The sequence below is a fragment of the Protomyctophum bolini genome (genome assembly GCF_963924005.1).
Source record: "Protomyctophum bolini genome assembly, chromosome: 1".
Classification (NCBI taxonomy): Eukaryota; Metazoa; Chordata; class Actinopteri; order Myctophiformes; family Myctophidae; genus Protomyctophum; species Protomyctophum bolini.
In genome coordinates this window covers 51,980,573-52,002,236 of record NC_137862.1, presented here as the reverse complement: position 1 = coordinate 52,002,236, position 21,664 = coordinate 51,980,573, and the positions used below count along the sequence as shown (strand labels likewise).

Here is a 21,664-nt window from a genome sequence, read left to right as displayed (position 1 = left end):
TAACTCAATGTGGATCTATTCCAAGCCACTCAATGTCGCAATTTTTCTCACTCTCTCACACGCACGCACGCACGCACACAGGGAATGGTTGAAGCAGACTTGCCAATAAGGTGGGGTGTGATGGCCTGTGAATAATGCTCCCGCCCAGGCTTGGCCTTTGTTAAAACTGTCCTCTCGCTAAAGCTGTTTCCATTGTACAGAAGTTCAGGAGTCAGCAGATAGCCATTTCACCATGACATAATGGATGGAGAGCTCATCAGCGCGCGTGTGCGTGTGTGCGTGTGTGTGTGTGTGTGTGTGTGTGTGTGTGTGTGTGTGTGTGCGCGCGTGTCAGAATGTGGGTTGCGGGTTGTGGGTGGGTTAGGGTGCGTACAGATATCCGACAGTGTGCTTTATCATTCTGTAAGGTACATTCGGCTGCACATTTCTCACGTATTACGGTATTGTGTAGATGGAGCAGGGTGGTCGCTTTGAGTACCAAGTCAGACCGAGGACAGAGTCAAGACTATAGGAGAGTAAAAGAGGAATAAAGCTAATAAAAATATATAAAGACTAAGACTGACTAGCAACTACACAAGTTAACCCATTCTTGAACGGGAACCCCATTTGGCGTTTTACCTAAGCATTATGTTATACTTTAGCTATTGAAAAATAGCAGATCTACAAGCTCATACCACCGAGTGGCACGCTACGAGCTTGTAGGTCTGCTATTTTTGAAAAATCGTAAAAATGCGGCACAAATCTTTCAATATATATATATATATTAACAGGAAGTGTAGGATTTGTTTTGTTTATGTCTTCAAGTAGCCCTTATAACTATTCCCAGCAGTCAAATCACTTCCAAGCCGTTCAAATGACTATCGATTGACACATCTTTGCATAAATGGACAATGCAGTTAGTAGAATGTGATTGATATATACATTCAAGATTTATATTAGGAAAAGTCCTCTCCTCGGAATTGTCTTCTGCAAAACAACGTGTATGGGGAAAACCTGCCCCAATTGTACGCTAGTAAATCAACGTAACGATTGCATTGCATTGTGTGTTGTTCACCAGGTGAGATGTCACTGCCAGCCCACACCACCAAGGACCCCCTGGACCCAGCGGAGAGCAGGGAAGATGCCTTCGTTCAGCTAGAGCTACACGCCCTGGAACAGGCCCTGCTGGCCACCTGTGTGGGCAGCATCACAGAGCTCAGTAAGTGTGTGCGTGCGTGCGTGGGTGCGCGTAGGCCTACATGACGTGCCACATTTGGTTTGCCCCAGCAGTCACAGTGGGGCTACTGTGTGTTTGTTTTAACTGTGACCCGTGTCTGGTCTGTAGGGACAGATCATTATACAGCAGACCTCAGGTCAGCTCAGTTATATATATATATAACACTCCTGCTCGCTGTGTAATATAAAACAAGCACTCCTTCACATCAACGCCGGTGTGAAGTCAACCCCTCCGTTCCACTAACACATTACACCTCGTTATCCAAACACTTGTTAGAGAGAAAGAAAATAGACAAACTAAACTTGACTTTACTTGGTTAATGACATAGGATAAGACGTACATACACATGATACACTGAACATAAAACCTGACACCAACTTAAGATCCAGCACTGGACAAACGCGAGGCAGAGTTTAAATAGTCACTGCAGGGAGCTCATCACCCAACCTGGCTCAGCTGGTCCCCACAGGTGATGGCACTCAGGGCAATCAGAGTCAGAGGAGCAGGACTTGGGGAGAGACAGAGGGAAATCATGGACAAACGGAGGGGCTCAGGACGCGACCATGACACATTGAACAGGTTGTCCAGACAAAACAGGAACATTTGTGCACAGTTGACAATGACACAAATCCCCTGCTGGCTTATGCATCCGCAGACACTGACAGGGGTGTTCTTTAGAGCTTGGCTCAATGCACTGTATCACCATCAAACCTCACAACAAAGGCACAACATATCATTAGATTCACTATACTACGGGGTGTATGTGTATGTCATATTCTATTCGAGATGTGGATGAGGCCATTTCCCTTCCATGCAATTCATCTAATCTAAACAGTGGAAGACTGCCATCGTGTGTCTTGAATAAATAAAAGGTTAAAGATGGAATGCAGTGACCCCCCCCCCCCCCTAAAACATGATCATCAGTCACTATGATTGTTCGAAAAGTGTTAAAATTATGTTTTTATGTGGCCACACCAACCAGTTTATTAAAGGCGTAGTGAAATGAAAAATACGTTTTTCACACTTTTCATCATCATATACCTAACAATGGATGCCAAAAAAATGGGCAAATTCTCATTTATGTGTGTTTTTTATATCAAAAGTCCATACAAATATTTGTTTAATTACTTCCTGAAAACTAAAACGTGCTGCGTGATGACGTGTAGAGATACACATCGATAAAAGCCAATAAAAATTAAGCTCACCCCGTTTAATTCCCCATATCTGCGCATCCGTGCAGCACAGCTGCTACTGATTACAGAAATCCTCCCGTTTTTATTCTCATTCAAGATAACATCCAGACAGTGTTTATTACTCGGTTTCAACTTAATCATCACGCTAAAATATGTATCTGGAAACATTATAGGGTAGAAATAAGCCACATAACATACCAGTAAACTGGTACAGCTGGCCAACTATCTGACTTGTAAACAAACACAGACCAGCTGCTGCGTATAGCATAGCTACCGTCCCATCGCCTGAAGGGATGCGACGCTCTGAATATATATATATAATATATATAAATATATATATATATATAAAAGAAGACTTTTCTTTTTTATTTACGTCAGGCCTGGGTTAAATTATGTTGTTTTTTTCTCATTCTCGCCCCATGAAGGCGACCTGGTAGAGTTTAAATAGTCACTGGAGCTCATCACCCAACCTGGCTCAGCTGGTCCCCACAGGTGATGGCACTCAAGGCAATCAGAGTCAGAGGAGCAGGACAAATTATGTTGTTTTTTTCTCATTCTCGCCCATGAAGGTGACCTGGTGTCGCGGGCGATGCATCACATGCAGCGTCTGTGCGCCGGCGGCGGCACCGCCGGCCCGACGTTGTGTCCGAGCCCTGCTCGTTCTGCCGCCGGTCAGCCGCCGGTGACCTCCTGGGCCCCGGACGCTCTGCACAGCCTCTACTATTACCTGTCCAGCCCCCAGACGTCAGAGTCCCTGGAGAACCCCAACCTGGAGCCTCCCGCCATGAGCCTCAGCAGAGAGAGGTACTGTAACAATATGTGTTGACAAATGTTGGGGGAAACATTGAATGATGTATGTTTTATAGAGGGTATATGCGCATGCATGAAGTGAATGGCAAGATCGAGTGGTCAAAGTGAGTGACAAAGTGAATTTAACCCATTTTTGACGATAAGAAAATCATGAAAACCAGACATACTATACTGGTATTGTTTGTCATGGTTTTCAACGGTATCGAAAATCACACCCGTGTGAACTGAGTGGTGCAACTCCGTGTGGGGGTCCCCACTCCCCGGACCTTCCAGACCCACAGGAACGCTCCCGGGGTGCCAGCCCGGTTCCGGCGAGCCGCCCCGCGCGTTCCTAAACAGTCGATAAATGACAGAGTTACTGTACTATGTATAGTATGTTATTTTTCTAAAAAATGAAAAATGTAATCATGAAAAACAACATAGTATGTTGTCCAGTCATGGTTAATGACTGGAAGTAGAGGTGGCTGTGTGAGTTATCGGCCATAACCGGCTTTATCGTCTTCCTCCAGCTGGTACCAATTATCAGCACAGGCAGCCTCAATAATCTGCCAGTTCTCCCTTTTCCATTAATGAGCTCTATGTGCGTAACCTCAATAAGCACAACTCATGAATCCAGGCCAGCGTTTCTCAATCGCCGGGAAGCAAAAGTTGGCGTTGATAACATGTTGATGGGGTTGTAAACAAACAATGTCCAACATTAAACAAAGATATGCTGTAGCGTTAATTATATTGGGTCTTTTTCATCAGTATCGTTGACGTCAAGAAAGAGATTAAGAAAAAAATGTTTGTGAACTAAAACTGGCTAAAGCATGACATCATCTCTAGTTTTATTAAATTATCATTGGAAAGGAATTTACTTTTGGATGCTGTGTCTGCACATTTTGTCCATTCTGTCTATAAACTATTCTTAAAAAAAGGGTAATTTATTTCTATACATTTGAAGCATGCTCCGTAAAACAACTTTACTATACCTCGAAAAGCGCGATATAAATCTGAGCAATTGTAATTATTATAATAATCATTAATAAATTGTGAAAAAAATAATAACCCAAACCATAAAACATGGCCATGCATGCAGTGCTTTGTGAACTTGTAGATTGTACACACACGGGCTATTTTGTGAACATTTTAGAAATTATTTTTGAAATGTGATTTTGTATTATATCGTATTTGTTTATGCTTTGAACATTTTGTGGAAAATGTTATGTTCTACACAGAGTAAGAGAGTGGTGACACGCTTTTGATTTCGCTGCAAAGCGGGTGCGTAACACTTTACAATAACGACCTGTTATAAAGCATTTATAAACATTTATAAGCATTTGTAGATGAGTAATAATCATGAACAATCATTGTTAACATCCGTAAATGTTTACCTAAACTATGTTTAAACATAATTTATACGTTATTAGTAAGGTATTAGTACAGTAAGTAGTAAACTATTCACATAGTTATAAATGTTTAGGTAAACATTTACGGACGTCAACAAACAGTCTGTTCATGATTATTACTCATCTACAAACGGCTTATAAATGTTCATAAATTGTATAGCAGGTCGTTATTGTAAAGTGTTACCAGCGGGTGCCTATGGGCGATAGTTCCAAACATTGCTCCTATTGGCTGGAACTATTCCATTGAGATAGAACGAGCACTTTGTGCATTCCACTGTTACAACGCGAGTCAACGGGAGTGTCGTTACTCTCTTACCGGATTACTCTGGTTCTACAGTAGTACTAGTACACCACGCACTGCTCTGAACTGTGTTGATGGTATGCCCCCCTCCCCCCCCTCCCCCCAGACCTTTCTTCCTCCTCCCCCCCCTCATGGAGTGGATCAGGATGGCCGTGGTGCACGCGGAGCACCGACGCAGCCTATTGGTGGACAGTGATGATGTCAGACAGACTGCGAGGCAGCTCCTCCCAGGTGTAGACTGTGAGCCCAGGCAGCTAAAGTAAGCTAATGAAAATAATAATATACAATAATGATGGGTTTTTTTTTTTTTGAGCGGTGCAACGTACCACTCCCTAACGGAGCTGTGTGTGTGTGTGTGTGTGTGTGTGTGTGTGTGTGTGTGTGTGTGTGTGTGTGTGTGGCTGGGTGGGTGCCTATATAGGTCTGAGCACGAAAACAGCATGGTTGTTTTTCACCACCTGAGCGCAACCTATAGCACACACACAAACGCACACGCACATATTATTAACTGGTGATTTTGGGTGTGCCAGTACAGTGACAGTACAGTACAGTACAGTAGAGGGTACAGTAGAGGGACCCCCCACACCTTAACTCTGTCATTTCTCAACCGTTTCGGACGTGGGGCGGCTTGCCGGAATCGGCCATGGGGGTCTGGAATGTTCCAGACTCCCCGGGGACCCCCCCCCCCACACATGGTAACACTCTCAGTTTCGGACGTGAGGCAGCTCGCCGGAAACAGGGCCGGCACTCTGGCCGTGGTCCTGTGGGTCTGGAGTTGCACCACTCACTTCACACGGGTGTGATTTTATATTTTAATGGAACGGTGGTGAATTGAAGTTCCTTCCTTCCTTTCCTTTCGCGGCTGGTTTACATTCGAGGGTCGCCGGTCCTCTCGAACGGACCAGTTTAACGTCATGCCCATGCAGGACGCAAATTGAATCGAAGTTAAAACATTATATTTAGCAACGGGATGGCGTTTTGTTATCGAAGGTGTTTCTCTCCGTTTGTTCCGTGTCCGTTTTTGTTTAATCTCTGTTTCTATCGACGTTCTCTCTCTCCTCAGGTCAGAGTACTGCTTCCACTCCTTCAGGGGCCTGGACGCGGAGGCCGCCTCGCACAAGTTCCAAGTGGACCTGGGCTTCAGGATGCTGTCGTGTGGGCGCGCGGACCTGCTCCGCCAGGCCACACGACTTCTGGGCACCGAAGGTCTCAACACAATGGATGACCAGGTGTGTGTGTGTGTGTGTGTGTGTGTGTTAAGGCTGTACCCTAGCCCTGTTTTTAGGACTCGAGCGAACATCCGAACCATTTGTTTCTAATTAATTAATTTCTCCGAGTGCTTTTAACCAGGCTGCAATTCAACACGATAATATTCGCCTTGAACATGATTAGCGCAGCGCTGAAGAGAGCGCAGCGCCCTCTCTTTATCAATCTCTCTCGTCTCTCCCAACACACACACAAAATTATGTTTGTGTGTGTGTGTGTGTGTGTGTGTGTGTGTGTGTGTGTGTGTGTGTGCGCACAGAGTTAGGTTGAATTCCCAGTTTTGTTTGATACAGCCTCCTACTAGTCTGTGCCTCATACTGTTCTGTGATGAGGTCAAGTACTTTGGCCATTATTTAACAAATGGCCACATCTGATGATGGGGACATTTACAGGCAACGTAGAATGCTATAATAATGCACAAGCTAACATGATTGTTCGTAAGTTTAGTAAGTGTTCAGCTTCTATGAAGTCCACATGCACTATTCATTTTAATTCTGAGTAACCCTTTATTGAGTTCAGTCAGGTTATTTTGTCTCTAATCTGTGGAACCGTTGGCATGTGAGCCTGTACAGTATATGCATTTATGAGTTCATGTGGACCGCCTTTGTCTTTGTATTTGTATGTTATTTTTATGTTGCTATGGAGTCGGACCATGATTGATTGATTTATTGATTGATTGATTGATATACTGAACATGTTCAGTGAATATGAACCTCATACTAAACGCAGCAGCAATTGTTAATGTCTTACCAACGTCAGCAGTATATATTCAAATAATTATACTGCAATTGCACTACAGAACACTTTGTACACTAGCAAATGATTTAATGTTTAGATATCTCGTTTCATAATGTATAAAAGCATCTTTGTGTATGTCACCGCTTAGGGGATGACTCCGCTAATGTACGCGTCGTCAGCAGGAGACGAGGCCTTGGTTCAGATGCTAGTGGAGGCCGGTGGTGCTACGCTAGACCTGCAGGTAAGCACAGCTGTCCATCATAATTATAATCAGAATGATCTTTATTGCCACATCACAGTTCACAGTGTTTACAAATCTTACAATCAGTCCAAAAATGAATCAGCCGCTACAGCATGGGTATAGACTAAAATAGGCAAACTATTGAATTCAATGAACGAATGAATGAGTTAGCGATTTTTTCCAGCCATATGGTGCGTTCACACACGCAAAGACCAATAGAGCACCGAAGTCTGACGTCACTTTCAGTAGAGGGCGCCAATACACAGGTTCATGTATTTTTTTTATTTGCATTGAAATCTCCATAGGGCGATTTTAGGTCGCTTCATATAAGAACTGTGTTTGAAAAATAAACCGACCACCCCTGGACTTTCTGACTGTCAGGGGAGTGGCTGTGCGTCATTTTCGTCACCGCTAAACCCCTTTCCCTAAACTTCTTTGCCTTTTTTTTTTCTTTACTATTTTCAAAATCATTTTTGAATAGTTCAACTAGCCAATCTACATTGACACGTTGTGAGCTTGTAGACTGGCGGCCATTTTAACTATTCAAAAATGTTTAGCAAAATAGTCAAAAAAGGCAAAGAAGTTTAGAGGGATAAGGGGTTTATAGCGGTGACGAAAATGGAGCCCATGGACTAAAACTAAAATCCAAGTCTGCTGCCAAAAACAACACTGATACAGTACTATATGTTTGACAGTGGCGTGCACAGACATTTAGAGGGGCAGGTGCTCAAGTGAAAAAAGGGCACCTTGTGCAGCGCATGGAACCGGCTGGTTGCCTTAACCCATTTTGGTGTTAGCATTATGGTATGCTTTAGCTATTGAAAAAAATAGCAGATCTACAAGCTCTTCATAGCTCATTTTAATCGAAGAACCACTGACATAGAAACATTAGATTGTAGGGGCCTAAATAATATAGTAGAAGCGTTTTTTATCAATAATTGTTCAATGTCACCATGGTCCACACAAAAATAAATAAAACGTTTTTTTTGTTTTTTTTAGCACATTGCCAAAAGGGCATGGTGTGCTCTAGCACACCCCCTAGTGTCTATCTGTGCACGCCACTGACCATTTCCCTCCCTGTGTTGCTTCAGATCCCAGGCTGTTCTCCCAGACATCCGTGCGTCCACCCTGGCAGCAGACGCTGGGTGGCGCTCACCTTCGCCGTGCTGCACGGGCACCTCTCCGTGGCTCAGGTATATATATATACACGACCACTCTCTGCTATACAGTGTTGTTTTATATAGGCAGCACATTTTGATTTGAGTTTTTAGTCATTATAGTCTCATTTAGTTTTAGTCACATTTTTAGTCACCTGTAATGTTTTAGTGTTATAGTCTAGTTTTAGTCGACTGTGTGTCAATGTCATGAGATTTTAGTCGACTAAATCTATAGTTGATTTAGTCGAACAAAATGTATTCTGGCGGGCCTTGATGCCGTCGTAATGACTGTTTTTTTTTTCACTTGCTGAAAATAGCCGATCTACAAGCTACAAGCTAATAGCCGATCTACAAGCTCACAACGCATCGCGCTGCGACGCGCTGTGAGCTTGTAGATCGGCTATTTTCAGCATGCAACTAATTGTAAAATGACTTGTACTGGATCTCTTGTCCACTAGTCCCTTCCTAACATTTTAGTCTATAGTTTTTATTTGTTGACGAAATTCTCAGCAGGCAGTTTTCTTTAGGTTCAGGTTAGTTTAATGCCAATGTTCTTCTTTTGAGTTGCACATTATCATACAAAATAAGGCATAGTACTTTGATAGCCATATCTATTTTCGGCTAAATCAGCTCAATGAATGAACATATAAGGTTGAAAATAAAGTAATGGCATTGCCATTAGACAGTGAGTGTCTCCCCACCACTGTATTGAGATTCTTATTCTTATTTTTGAGGGGCCCAGCTCCTATATACAGCTTTTCTCGTCTCATATTTTACCAATGACAATGAAAGGAGAAATTAGGTCATACGTGCCTCAAATTATGACGTAAATGTGTTTTGACATAAACATTAAATGGCCATTGACAATGAAGGGAAAATGTATACGTCACATGTAGACAAGCCCATCACATGAAGCGCCCCTCACTTCACACGGGTGTGATTTTTTTTCTAAAACCGGATCACGCGGCTCAGAACAACCTGGTTGTGACGCATAACCCATAATAACCTCCACCTCACCAGGCTTTCCACCTCGGAGGAAAGGAGTATGAGTATAAAGTATAAAGTACTTATACTATAAGTATAAGTATAGTAGAAGTATTATAACTCAGGCTTCTCATGCCGTTATAGCTGTTGTTGGAGGCGGGGGCAGACGTGGAGGGAGGAGCCATGATGGACAATCAGGACAGCTGTGCCGAGACTCCACTCCAGCTGGCTTCTGCTGCAGGTGGATGGCCACACCACGCACGCGCACTTGCGCGCACACACACACACACACACACACACACACACACACACACACACACACACACACACACACACACACACACCACACACAGAAGCTGGTGAGGACGGCTGCTGCCTCCTTGTGGATGGAAGGAGCAAGAGCAGGGGTGTCATTTGGGTGTTCACATTTAACCTCAAATTCAGTTATTTTAGGCATTATAATGTTGACCAACTCTGAACCCCCCTCCTATATATATTCAGCTGTTAGTGTAGATTTTCGTCTTATAACACAAACATTAAATTCCCATTGACAATGAATGGAGAATTTAAGCCATAATGTGGACGAGAAAATCTGTATATTACCTATTCCTACACAAGTGTAAAAAAGAAAAACAGTCATTACGAGAATTCATTTCAGTCGACTAAATCAACTGTACCCATGACAATCACGCAGGGACCCCTTATTTAAGGACGGGAACCCCTTTTGGTGTTTTACCTAAGCATTATGTTATACTTTAGCTATTGAAAAATAGCAGACCTACAAGCTCATAGCGCGCCACCGAGTGGCGCGCTACGAGCTTGTAGGTCTGCTATTTTTGGAAAAATCGTAAAAATGCGGCACAAATCTTTAAATCTATATTCTTTCAGAGCGCACGTTTTTTTTTATTTCAACGTCAGGCCTAAATGGGTTAATGAAACCATAAGTTCTATACAGTACCATTGCCACGGCCCTTCGGAATTCACCATGTGTCAAACAAATGAACACGTGTATACAGTAGTAGGCCTACTACTGTAGTGTACAGTACATCTGAACACGTTGGTGCTCCCTCTCTTTAAGGTTACTACGAGATGGTGAGCCTGCTCTTGGCCCACGGAGCAGACCCTCTGCTCAGGGTGCATCATGGGAGCTCTCTGACATCACCGCTGTACGAGGACATGAACTGTTTCAGCTACGCTGCTGCACACGGACACAGGTGTGAACACTTCTACTAATTAATGCTACTATACTTACTACTAAATCCATTCTGGGGCGGGAACCCCTTTTGGTGTTTTAACCCATTAAGGCCTGGCGTCAAAATTTAAAAAAAAAGTCTTCTAAAGTCTTCTAAGTCTTTTTCACGATTTTTCAAAAATAGCAGACCTACAAGCTCGTATAGCGCGCAACTCGGTGGCGCGTTATGAGCTTGTAGATCTGCTATTTTTCAATAGCTAAATTACAACATAATGTTTAAAACACACCAAAAGGGGTTCCCGCCCCAAAGCATTATGTTATACTTTTAGCTTTTGGTAAAAATAGCAGATATACAAGCTTGTAGCTATCTCTACAATCTCTGAAACATCGTTTGACAGATCTACAAGCTCACAACACGTTGCGTTATTTTCAGCAAGCAACTGTAAAGTGACTTATACTGGATCTCTTGTTCCCTAGTCCCTTCCTAATATTTTAGTCTAGTTTTTATTTCTTGACGAAATTATCAGTATATTTAGTCTCAGTTTTAGTCAGCATAGCTTAAAGGTAGTCGCCGAACATTTGAACATCGACGAAATCAACACTGCATGGTGTCGTCTTCTTGTACAGAAATGTGCTGAGGAGGCTGCTGCTGCAGCCACAGCAGAGGAAGGACGACATCCTCTCCCTGGAGGAGATGTTGGCCGAAGGAGTGGTGGAGGAGGCAGTGGAGGAAGGCCACGCTCACAGACAGACGTCGTCCACCCTCGGCAGTGCTCCGGCCTGCAGCCCGGCTCCCCCCAGGCTCTGCAAGGCCCGGACGAGGGCTCTGCAACAGGCCGCCTACTACAGCGCAGAGCACGGCTACCTGGATGTCACCATGGAGCTCAGAGCAATGGGTACGCAGTGCAGTATTTTTTAGCCGTGACGTGAGCGAGCGCCCCCCTCCAGAGAGGTACTTCCGGGTCCTACTTTTGTGTCGCTTTTGTGTCCCCCCCCCCCCCCCCCCATAGAGTTATACTGTGACGCTCCGTCTGACTTCATCTGAGACGAAAACAATCACGAAAGTCTCATTTTACCGCTTTCCTCGCAAAAACCAAGCTGCTGCTCTCCCAAATCTGGCTGTGACAGGCCGCCTGCCCCACACTGAATACTATCGCCATTGTATTTCATTGTGTCAACTAAATCCTCATGAATGCAAACAACTAGATTCAACATACTCAAGCCTGCACACATTCTAAATATGACCCCCGAAATATTGTACTGAGCAAAATGGACTGTTTTACCACCTCCAATAAGAATGAACTTTTGAAAATAGTTCAACTATAGCCGATCTACATCGAGACATTGTGAGCTTGTAGATCAGCTATTTTAATTATTTTAAAAGGTTTTTTTTTTTTTAATAGTGGAAAAAATGGCAAATTTGTTTAGGGAGAAGGGTTAAGGGTGGCACAAGATATAGACGAAGGGGAGGACGCAAATTGTGATTGGCCAGAATGAGAGGATGTATGATGATAATAAGACTCTTGGCACACATGGAGGCTCCATGTGTGCTATAACATTCCTCCTCCTCCTCCTTCTCCTCCTCTTTCCCAGGAGTTCCATGGAGGCTCCATGTGTGGCTGGAGACTCTCCAGAGCTGTCAGAAGCTGTCCAGGGATGAGCTGATCCTCTCCCTCCTCACAGAGTTCTCCACCGTCAGGGCCGAGGACTACAGCCAGGAGCTCGTCTCCACAGGCCTCCCCCTCATGTTCAGCATGCTCGTCACCAGCAAGGTAGGCTACAACAGCACAGCCATAATACACGTATTATATTGTCACGCACAGCTTGGTTGAATGCTTCATTCTGATTGGTCAATTCGCCTCGGCGGTTAATCCATTCTGGGCGGTAACACCATTTGGTGTTTTAAAGCATTGTGTACTTTTAGCTATTGGAAAAATAGCAGATCTACAAGCTATTTTCAGCGAGGCGCTACGAGCTTGTAGGTCTGCTATATTTGAAAAATCGTGGAAAATGTGGCGCAAATCTTTGACCATATATTCTTTCAGAGCGAACGTTTTCAATTCAAATCTTTGCTTCTGACATATAGAAACATAGGGTTTTTCAGAAGACTGTCGGGATTTAGAAGGCATTAGAAGTAGTTCTCAGGTCAAAATGGGTTAAACTCCCCGTCGGTGAATTATCTCCCGACATTGACCACCTGGCCAGATATTATCCCTTATACATAACGACCACTTGGCTCAATAACAGACGACCGCTGTCTAATCAAAGGCTCAGAGCACCTGCTCATATCAATTCGCACGGCTTGATTTTGTGCCGCGTCCCACATGACAGCCATGTAAACAAACACAAGCACACCGTGAAATGTACAACTAAACATTTCTCTAAAGAATGTTTTTTTTTTCAAGCCAAAAAAAAAGGGTTAAACGGAACGAATTTCCGCTTACTGACTATCTACTGATGATCATCGTGATGTCAGAACAGGCCAGCTTCATATATGGAGATCTAAGGGTGATCAGGTGTTATCAATAAGTGGCTAAATTGGGGCCTGTCCAGAGGCGATTGTGCTGGTTCTGGACAACGGTGTATCCCACCGACTCAAGGCCGGGGGCACGAATGGTTCTCAAGTTACGTTGGATTACAGACGTACACACAGAGAGACGTCGTGCATTATGGATAGATACAGTATCTGTGTAATAAGCAGGATAATGTACGCCGCACCGGTATAGTTGTTGATCCCAACAGGATGATTGAAACCCATTTTGGACTGAGGCTTCTAAATCCTAATATTTTTCTGAAAAAAAATGTCTCTATGTTAGTGGTGCTCAACCTTTTTCATGTCAAGGACCACGGACCCCCATCTCAAAATATGTAGTTTCAGGGACCCCCGAGAAGCAAATATTTTAGTTAAAAATGTTCACTCAATGATATATATTAAAATAAATAATAAATATATATTCAATGATTTGTGCCACATTTTAATGATTTTTCAAAAATAGCGCTTCGAGCTTGTAGATCTATTTTTCAATAGCTAAATTATAACTAATTACAGTGCGTTTTAGCAGCGGGCGAGCATCGGCCCGACACATATCGCCCAATCGCCCGAAAAGATGAATTATTTGTATATTTTCGGGCGACGTGCCTCCGCCTGTTCGCCTGCTATCGCCGGTAGTCGCCGGGTCCAATAGACAAATAATTAGTGATGCACCGAATATTCGGCCGCAGGAAATATTCAGCAGGAAATGCCTATCCAGTTTCGGCCCGAATAGGCAGAAGTCTTCACCTGCTGTTGTCTTGGGTTGACACTAGTGAGAACGTCCCACATGGACTTGTAGGACACACCATACAAATCATTGCTTCAATATTGCATAAGTGTATACAATAAAGTTTTCTTTTCTTTCTTTTTTTTTTACACAAACAAAACATTCTGCCTTTTTCCCCCACGCTTCGCATAAAAAGGTAATACTTAATTCCAGTTTTTCGTAGTCCTCTAACCAGAAAAAGTTAATGTCTTAATTCTTCATATAATGGGCAGTAAAACAAAAAAATATATGTCATTTTAAATTTCTTTCAAATCACACACTAAACACACTGGTGCACTTACTTATTCCTCTTTAGGACTACATTTTACATAACCAAAGGAAGCTCTTTTTCTGCTTTTGGAAATGTGTGATAATTAGGAAGCTATATATTTTCTTTTCTCTCCTCTGTGTAGGACTATGTGATAACGAGAAAGTTGGCGTCCGTGTTCTCCCACTGTTACGGAAAGACTCCCGTTCCGCCCATACCTCCTATGGACATCACCCTGTCCACACAGCTAGGTAACACAGTGCTTACACTGAAGGCCTATTCATAGTCTGGATTTTCGTGGGGTGAGGTGACCACTGCTCCGGTGGTGAGCTGAGACCACCGGAGCTGAAATAACGTTGAGCGGTGGTGAGTAAAAACAGAGAGAAGGGCTGGAGCGGTGGCGGTGGTTTGCTCTTCACCGCGGCTCAGTGACGTCATGTTGTAGTTCGGTGGTCACCTAACCACCGAAAATCCAGACTATGTATGAGCCTTTATACAGTATACTCCAGTTTTTGGTGATAGTGATAACAACAGATAACAGTGATCGTATGATATTTAGTCGACTAAAACTAGACCGACACTAAAACATTCCAGGTGACTGCGGAATGAAACTTCATTTAGTTTTAGTCACATCTTAAAGGTATATTCAGTGATTTCACTTAATTCAAATATCACTTATGTTTTTTGTTTTGTTTTTGTGATAATCCTCTCTACTATGCTGACCATATAAGGAGTTCCTCCCTGTCCCCAGTTAACCCCTGGGGGTCAAAAAACCGTAGGTTTCGTTTTTGGCTCTCTATCCTGATTGGATGAAAGGCTTTGCCACCTAGCCAAAAACGAAACCTACGTTTTTTTTAGGTGAAATCACTGAATATACCTTTAAAGACTATGACTAAATAGAAATTTGCTGCCAAAAACAACACTGGTCTGACATCACCGATATCGGGTTTCATTTTACCACATTTGTCTCCTCCGCTCAGACTGTCACTTCCTGAACAACAGAGAGATGTCGGACGTGGTGTTTGTGGTGGAGGGACGTCCCTTCTACTCCCACCGGGTGCTCCTGATGTCCGCCTCCGAGAGGTCGGTGCATGCCGTCCCAGGATTCACATCCAACCTGTGGCCTTATAGAGCGTTGCAGTCCCCCTTACCCCCTTACCAGGGACCAAGGAAGCTCTGAGAAGGAAGGGAAGTGGTCACGTGACTGGGCTGCGCCATGACACTTTCATGGACACTTTCATGGGAGCCAAACTCACACAGGGAGTGCAATGAATACATGGCAGTGAATGGAGCCGGCTGGACCAGCTCATAACAAACATTATTCATGAACAATTGAGACCTTTTGTAAAGTAATCACTTCTGGAAAATAACGACATAAAAAGACATATCACAGGTTGTTTTCTAATCACTTACTTTTCGATGTGCACAGAGTGCACAGTATATCATTTCATCTGAGGATCTAAACAGCAGCTGGTATCGTTTATTGCTCCGAAGTATCGCAATATTTGGCTGCAGGACAGGAAACGGTGGGAAGTCTCGCGATACTTGGTGCGTTCAGAAATGTACTTTGTACTTTATGGTATCTCTATTTTTATAGAGATACCATACCTCTTTAAAAATTACACAGTGTACACATCGAATAACAACACAGCAGACAATAATGTGTTACATGTCTTCTGTTATTTTCCAGAAGTGATTACTTTACAAAAGGTCTCAAGCTGGTCACTGAGCTCTCATTGACTCCAGTGCATTCTGCCAAACTTCCGGGTAGTTTGGCTCCCATGAAAGTGTCATGGCCCAGTCACGTGACCACTTCACTTCCTTCTCAGAGCTTCCTTACCAGGGACCAGGAAATGACTTTCCTCATAGACATTTCAAAAAGTATTTATTTAAAGACCTTTTAAAAGGAGAATTCCATGCTAGAAGGCTTTCTTATACCTTTCTTTGTATAGTCGTTACGTCCCCACCAAAGAGGTCCAGGTGGGTTTTTTTGTGCCATTATTATTATTGGCTATTTCCCCCTACCATAAGCCCTCAATGAATTGCATTGAATGGAATGGGAATTGAATGGCGCTATGGTGTGTTGTGCTAATTCGCTTATTTCCATCAAAATAAGTAGTAAAGTGTGCCACTTGGGATATTATTTACATTATGAAGAGAGGATATATAGAAAAAGAAATGCGATGGAAATAAGTGAATTAGCATGTAGTGTCGGCCCGATAAGCGGCTGGAAATGAGCACAGAGTCAGGATGTAAAAAGCAGCCACACCGTGGTTTATTCCAAAAAGAAGGTGGACAGCATGGAAAATGGCAGCACGCAGGCAGCAAACAAATATAGGGCATGCTGGTGTGCAACTCCACCATGCCCTCTCACTGAATCCAACACTGAGTTGATGTGTGCTTCCTGGCAGCCTTTTATAGTCAGCTGAACCAATCAGTGCAGGCTGTACCATTTCACCTTAAACATGCAACACTTTCCTGAACCCCACACAACCCACCTCACATGAACCTATAAATCTATATCCCTACACCGGTAAGTACATATCAATGATGCCCACTATTGCAAGATAACCCACATGTCACATTATCATTAGCAGCTCCAATGCATCACTCAGACACCCCCATGGCTATTCCACTGTGGTCCAGCACCAATACATGGTGCTCTGGTAGCCTGGGACTCTTTTCCCTGAACACACTGGAACAGACAGAACAGAAGCAGTCAGTATTCAAGTACCCATAACACAGTCTCATATATAATTGTATTTTCATGTTCATCATACTTTCAATAAACCAGTTCAACTCATGATTCTTCCTTTGTGTGCAAATATACATACTTAAATGTGCCCAATATCAGTAACGGAGGACCACTTCGTTACATAGCACAACACCCCATAGCCCCATTCAATTCCCATTCCATTCAATTCAATTAATGTAGGGCTTATGGTAGGGGAAATAGCCAATAAGGAGTTTTTGCACAAAATAACACCTGGACCTCTTTGGTGGGGACGTAACAACTACAAAGAAAGGTAAGAAAGCCTTCTAGCATGGAATTCTCCTTTAAGCCTCGTACAAAGCCAACTCGAGTTGTGACAAATCATGACAACAAACACCATTTTTCGGGCAGAACAAAATGATTAGAAGGAAGAAGAAAACGGCAGGTTACAACACTTTTCTTTGTTGTTTTTCTTCTTTGTAATTGTTTGTTTGGTCCAAAATGTTGTGTTTGTTGTCATGACTTTTCACGACTCGAGTTGGCTTTGTACGACGCTTATAAGGTCTTTAGATGAATACTTTTTGAAATGTCTGTGGGAAAAATGCATTGGGAATTATTTCCTGGGCCTGGCGTCGTCATGAAAGGGGGCGGGACTGCGACGCTCTATTGTGACTCATAATAACATACGTTTCTAACGCAGCCAAAATCCTCAATGTTAACCCATTCTGGGCAGGGACCCCTTTTTTGTGTTTTAAAGCATTATGTTAAACTTTAGCTATTGAAACATAGCAGATCTACAAGCTCGTTGCGCGGCACCGAGTGCCGCGCTACGAGCTTGTAGGTCTGCTATTTTTTTATATATTTTTGAATATACTGTATTCTTTCAGAGCGAACATTTTTCACTCAAATATTTACTTCTGGGGGGTCCCTGGAACTACATATCTTCAGATGGGGGTCGGTGGCCAATTACACATCATTTTTGGGGTCCTTGACATGAAATAGTTTGAGCACCACTGACATAGAAACATGGGATTTTCTGAAAACCGTCATGACTTAGAATCGAACTTAGGTCTTGTAAAATGTAAAAATGAAAACTGCATAAAGGTGTTGAATGAACATTCAGGATCTTACCCACTTCGATTTCAAAGCTTTCAACGTGTCACATTGTGAATTTGTAGATCTGCTATTTTCACCGATTGTTGGTGGCCTATGTTATGGCATGGCCAGAATACAGTCGCTTAGGTTCCATGTAATACTTCAGTTTCAGTACACTTTTCAGATTTTCTATATGGCCAATGTGCCATAAAACATTTTGAATAGTTTGTCTTCTTTCTATCTCTCCGATCAGATTTCGTCTCCTGCTAAGCGACTCCCCTGAACCTGGCAATATTCACATCAGTCATATCAGCTACGGCACGTTCCAGGTAGGATGATCACTGACCTGGGATCAGATTCTAAAAATGTCTTCTACATCCTGACAGTTTTCCATTCTGACCTGAGATCAGATTCTGAAAATGTCTTCTACGTCAGTCGCTCTTGATTTTTCAAAAATAGCAGACATACAAGCTCGTAGCGCGCCACTCGGTGGCGCGCTATGAGCTTGTAGATCTGCTATTTTTCAATAGCTAAAGCACAACATGATGCTAACACCAAAATGGGTTAAATCTGCATGACGTGGAGAGTCACATCATATTTTTTGTTTCTCCGGAAAAGTAATGTACATAAAATATTAAATATTTCTTTGACCGTTAACTCATACATGCTGATACTGGATCAAATGTATTCTTTATACTATATATATATCTTGTGCAAGTTGGTCATATTTAATAACGTACAATACATGATTTACTCATCAAGTCATCCTGTTTACTTTTGACCCCTTCAGATGATGATGAAATCTCTATACTGTGGAGGAACAGAAGGCGTCACTGTGTCATATTCTGACGCCCTGAAGGTGAGACGCATTCACCCCGTTCGCCCCACAAACAATGATGTTAGGGGAGAGTGGAATGTAGCTGAGAAAGCTACAAGTTGTGTGTCTGAACACTAACTCTGCTTGTCCTGTATGTATGTATGTATGTAGCTGCTGCCGGTGGCCAGTTTCTTCCAGCTCAAGGGTCTGGAGAGATGCTGTGAGATGCAGCTTTCACAAAGTCTGACTCTGGATAATGCCGTTAGCATCTACCACACCGCTAAGGTAAGAGCTTTGTATATATGTGGAAAACAACAAAACTGTGGGGTCGGGTCGGGGGGCCAGTGCCACGCTATAATAACGATACAGCCAAGATTAATTCAGGACCATTTATAGCGTGTTGCTGTCGGCACAACGGAAAATAGCTAAATAGTGCTGGTATACAAACCCCCCACAGTGCAAGTAAAGTAGTATGTGGAGACATAGGGCTCCGTTTTTGTCTCAGACGCAATTCAGCCGCTGCCCGACAATTACGAATATAGGAGCTTTCTCTGTCCCTTAATGGTATTTTCATCCCGTGTCACCTCACTTCACCTCACCTCTCTTTTGCCGACAGCGGTGTTTGTGCCTAGAAGTGTGGTCACATGGGCGTGTTGGCACGCTTTCCCCCTAAATTGCTATTTTGGTCACATACATTTGGGAAGTCGATAGTGAAGTTTAAAAAGCACCCGTAAGCCGTGCTAAATTAGTCTGGTAGAGCGGCACACGGCACGCCGCGCGCGCCTCAATGGAGATGTCTGCGGGCACAGAGTAGGCTCTGCCTCATCTCTCCTTATTCTCCTATATCTCTTTGTAATTTTCGAGTGCCTGCCACTTCCTTGTGTCCATTGTGTTTATATAATTGTATGGTCAAAGAAGTTATATTTGTGCGCGATTCCATTTCCATTCGCTCTTTCAGTTCATGATCACCCCCATAGCAGCAAATTTATTTAGGTTTATTGACCAAACTTTTCTTTTCGCTTCATATACCGTTCCGTAGAGACGGCCTACACGCACGCACACACCAACTGAAAGCCCTAATTTCGTAGTTTACATAGAACTTAGATTTTCTTTTTTAAATGAACAAGATTTGAGCGAGTTGTGACTCGCAGCAGTGAGACTTCAGGGCATCGGCTATGAAGCAATATAGCACTAACGGGCAACAGATAATTAAGGGATCTATTAAAGGCAATGGCACGTGGACTGGTGATTGGTTCAATTTGGTTTAATTATTGCAACGCCCAAACCACACCTATGCATAATATAACGGGTAACGGAGGTGTTTAAGGGATTTAGACAGGTAACCAAAATACCAACTTTATTGGGGGAACACCCTTCCCCCCACTCCTAAATCCCCAAAATAGTGGCTTTAGAAAGATGAGACAAAAATGGAGTACTGTATAGCTTATGACAATAACAATTTAGCAGTGTATTGTACAACCTGTATTTGTGTGTGTGTGTGTGTGTGTGTGTGTGTGTGTGTGTGTGTGTGTGTTTGTAGCGGCACGGTGCACTGGAACTACAACGGTACTGCGAAGGGTTCTTCCTTCAGAACATGGAGCCGTTTCTGGAAAGAGAGGACTTCCACAGGCTGCTGCTCGGAGGGGCCAGTGAAGACCTGCTCTACCCAGGCACAGACACCCACGGCGGGCAGGGAGAGGAGAGACTGTCCCCTGCCCTCGTCCGGGACCTGGAGACCACACTGCTCCACAGACTTTACAAACTGTACTCCACCTGTAGAGAGTGAACTACAACAACCACTGTACTCCACCTGTAGAGAGTGAACTACAACAAACAGTACTCCACCTGTAGAGAGTGAACTACAACAAACAGTACTCCACCTGTAGAGAGTGAACTACAACAACCATAGTACTCCACCTGTAGAGAGTGAACTACAACAAACCAGTACTCCACCTGTAGAGAGTGAACTACAACAACCACAGTACTCCACCTGTAGAGAGTGAACTACAACAAACCAGTACTCCACCTGTAGACAGTGTAGAGAGTGAACTACAACAAACCATAGTACTCCACCTGTAGAGAGTGAACTACAACAACCACAGTACTCCACCTGTAGAGAGTGAACTACAACAACCACAGTACTCCACCTGTAGAGAGTGAACTACAACAAACCAGTACTCCACCTGTAGACAGTGTAGAGAGTGAACTACAACAAACCATAGTACTCCACCTGTAGAGAGTGAACTACAACAGCCAGTACTCCACCTGTAGAGAGTGAACTACAACAAACCATAGTACTCCACCTGTAGAGAGTGAACTACAACAACTATAGTACTCCACCTGTAGAGCGTGAACTACAACAACCATAGTACTCCACCTGTAGAGAGTGAACTACAACAACCAGTACTCCACCTGTAGAGAGTGAACTACAACAACCAGTACTCCACCTGTAGAGAGTGAACTACAACAACCAGTACTCCACCTGTAGAGAGTGAACTACAACAACCATAGTACTCCACCTGTAGAGAGTGAACTACAACAGCCAGTACTCCACCTGTAGAGAGTGAACTACAACAAACCATAGTACTCCACCTGTAGAGAGTGAACTACAACAACTATAGTACTCCACCTGTAGAGAGTGAACTACAACAACCATAGTACTCCACCTGTAGAGAGTGAACTACAACAACCAGTACTCCACCTGTAGAGAGTGAACTACAACAACCATAGTACTCCACCTGTAGAGAGTGAACTACAACAAACCAGTACTCCACCTGTAGAGAGTGAACTACAACAACCAGGTGGCAGGCGTGAAGAAAAAAAACACAAAACATTGAGACTACTAACCACATTGTTCTCATTAAAGTTAAAAAGCCATTCCAGTATTAAAAAAAAAAAACATGTTTTTGAAAATTCTGTGTATATAATTATTAGCATGTAAGATATTATGTACATTTTTTTCTTTTTTTGTTAATAAACATCTTTG

At 43.2% G+C, this 21,664-nt stretch overlaps 1 protein-coding gene across 2 annotated transcripts in view; it reads left to right on the top strand.

The window, feature by feature from the left end:
• The window catches only part of LOC308316098 (ankyrin repeat and BTB/POZ domain-containing protein 2-like), a 33,831-nt gene extending 12,167 nt beyond the window's left edge, over positions 1 to 21,664 (top strand). The window contains exons 3-18 of one of the 2 annotated variants that reach the window (XM_080764473.1): positions 1,058 to 1,198; positions 2,979 to 3,213; positions 5,015 to 5,167; positions 5,972 to 6,137; positions 7,061 to 7,153; positions 8,245 to 8,346; positions 9,439 to 9,535; positions 10,373 to 10,508; positions 11,114 to 11,382; positions 12,080 to 12,258; positions 14,199 to 14,304; positions 15,034 to 15,136; positions 18,115 to 18,190; positions 18,652 to 18,720; positions 18,850 to 18,963; positions 20,219 to 21,664. In XM_080764473.1, the coding sequence (XP_080620599.1) occupies positions 1,058 to 1,198; positions 2,979 to 3,213; positions 5,015 to 5,167; positions 5,972 to 6,137; positions 7,061 to 7,153; positions 8,245 to 8,346; positions 9,439 to 9,535; positions 10,373 to 10,508; positions 11,114 to 11,382; positions 12,080 to 12,258; positions 14,199 to 14,304; positions 15,034 to 15,136; positions 18,115 to 18,190; positions 18,652 to 18,720; positions 18,850 to 18,963; positions 20,219 to 20,464 (2,285 nt within the window). In that variant the 3' untranslated portion in view covers positions 20,465 to 21,664. The remainder of the gene's footprint in view (positions 1 to 1,057; positions 1,199 to 2,978; positions 3,214 to 5,014; positions 5,168 to 5,971; positions 6,138 to 7,060; positions 7,154 to 8,244; positions 8,347 to 9,438; positions 9,536 to 10,372; positions 10,509 to 11,113; positions 11,383 to 12,079; positions 12,259 to 14,198; positions 14,305 to 15,033; positions 15,137 to 18,114; positions 18,191 to 18,651; positions 18,721 to 18,849; positions 18,964 to 20,218) is intronic. The other variant, XM_080764474.1, reaches the window with a different exon arrangement.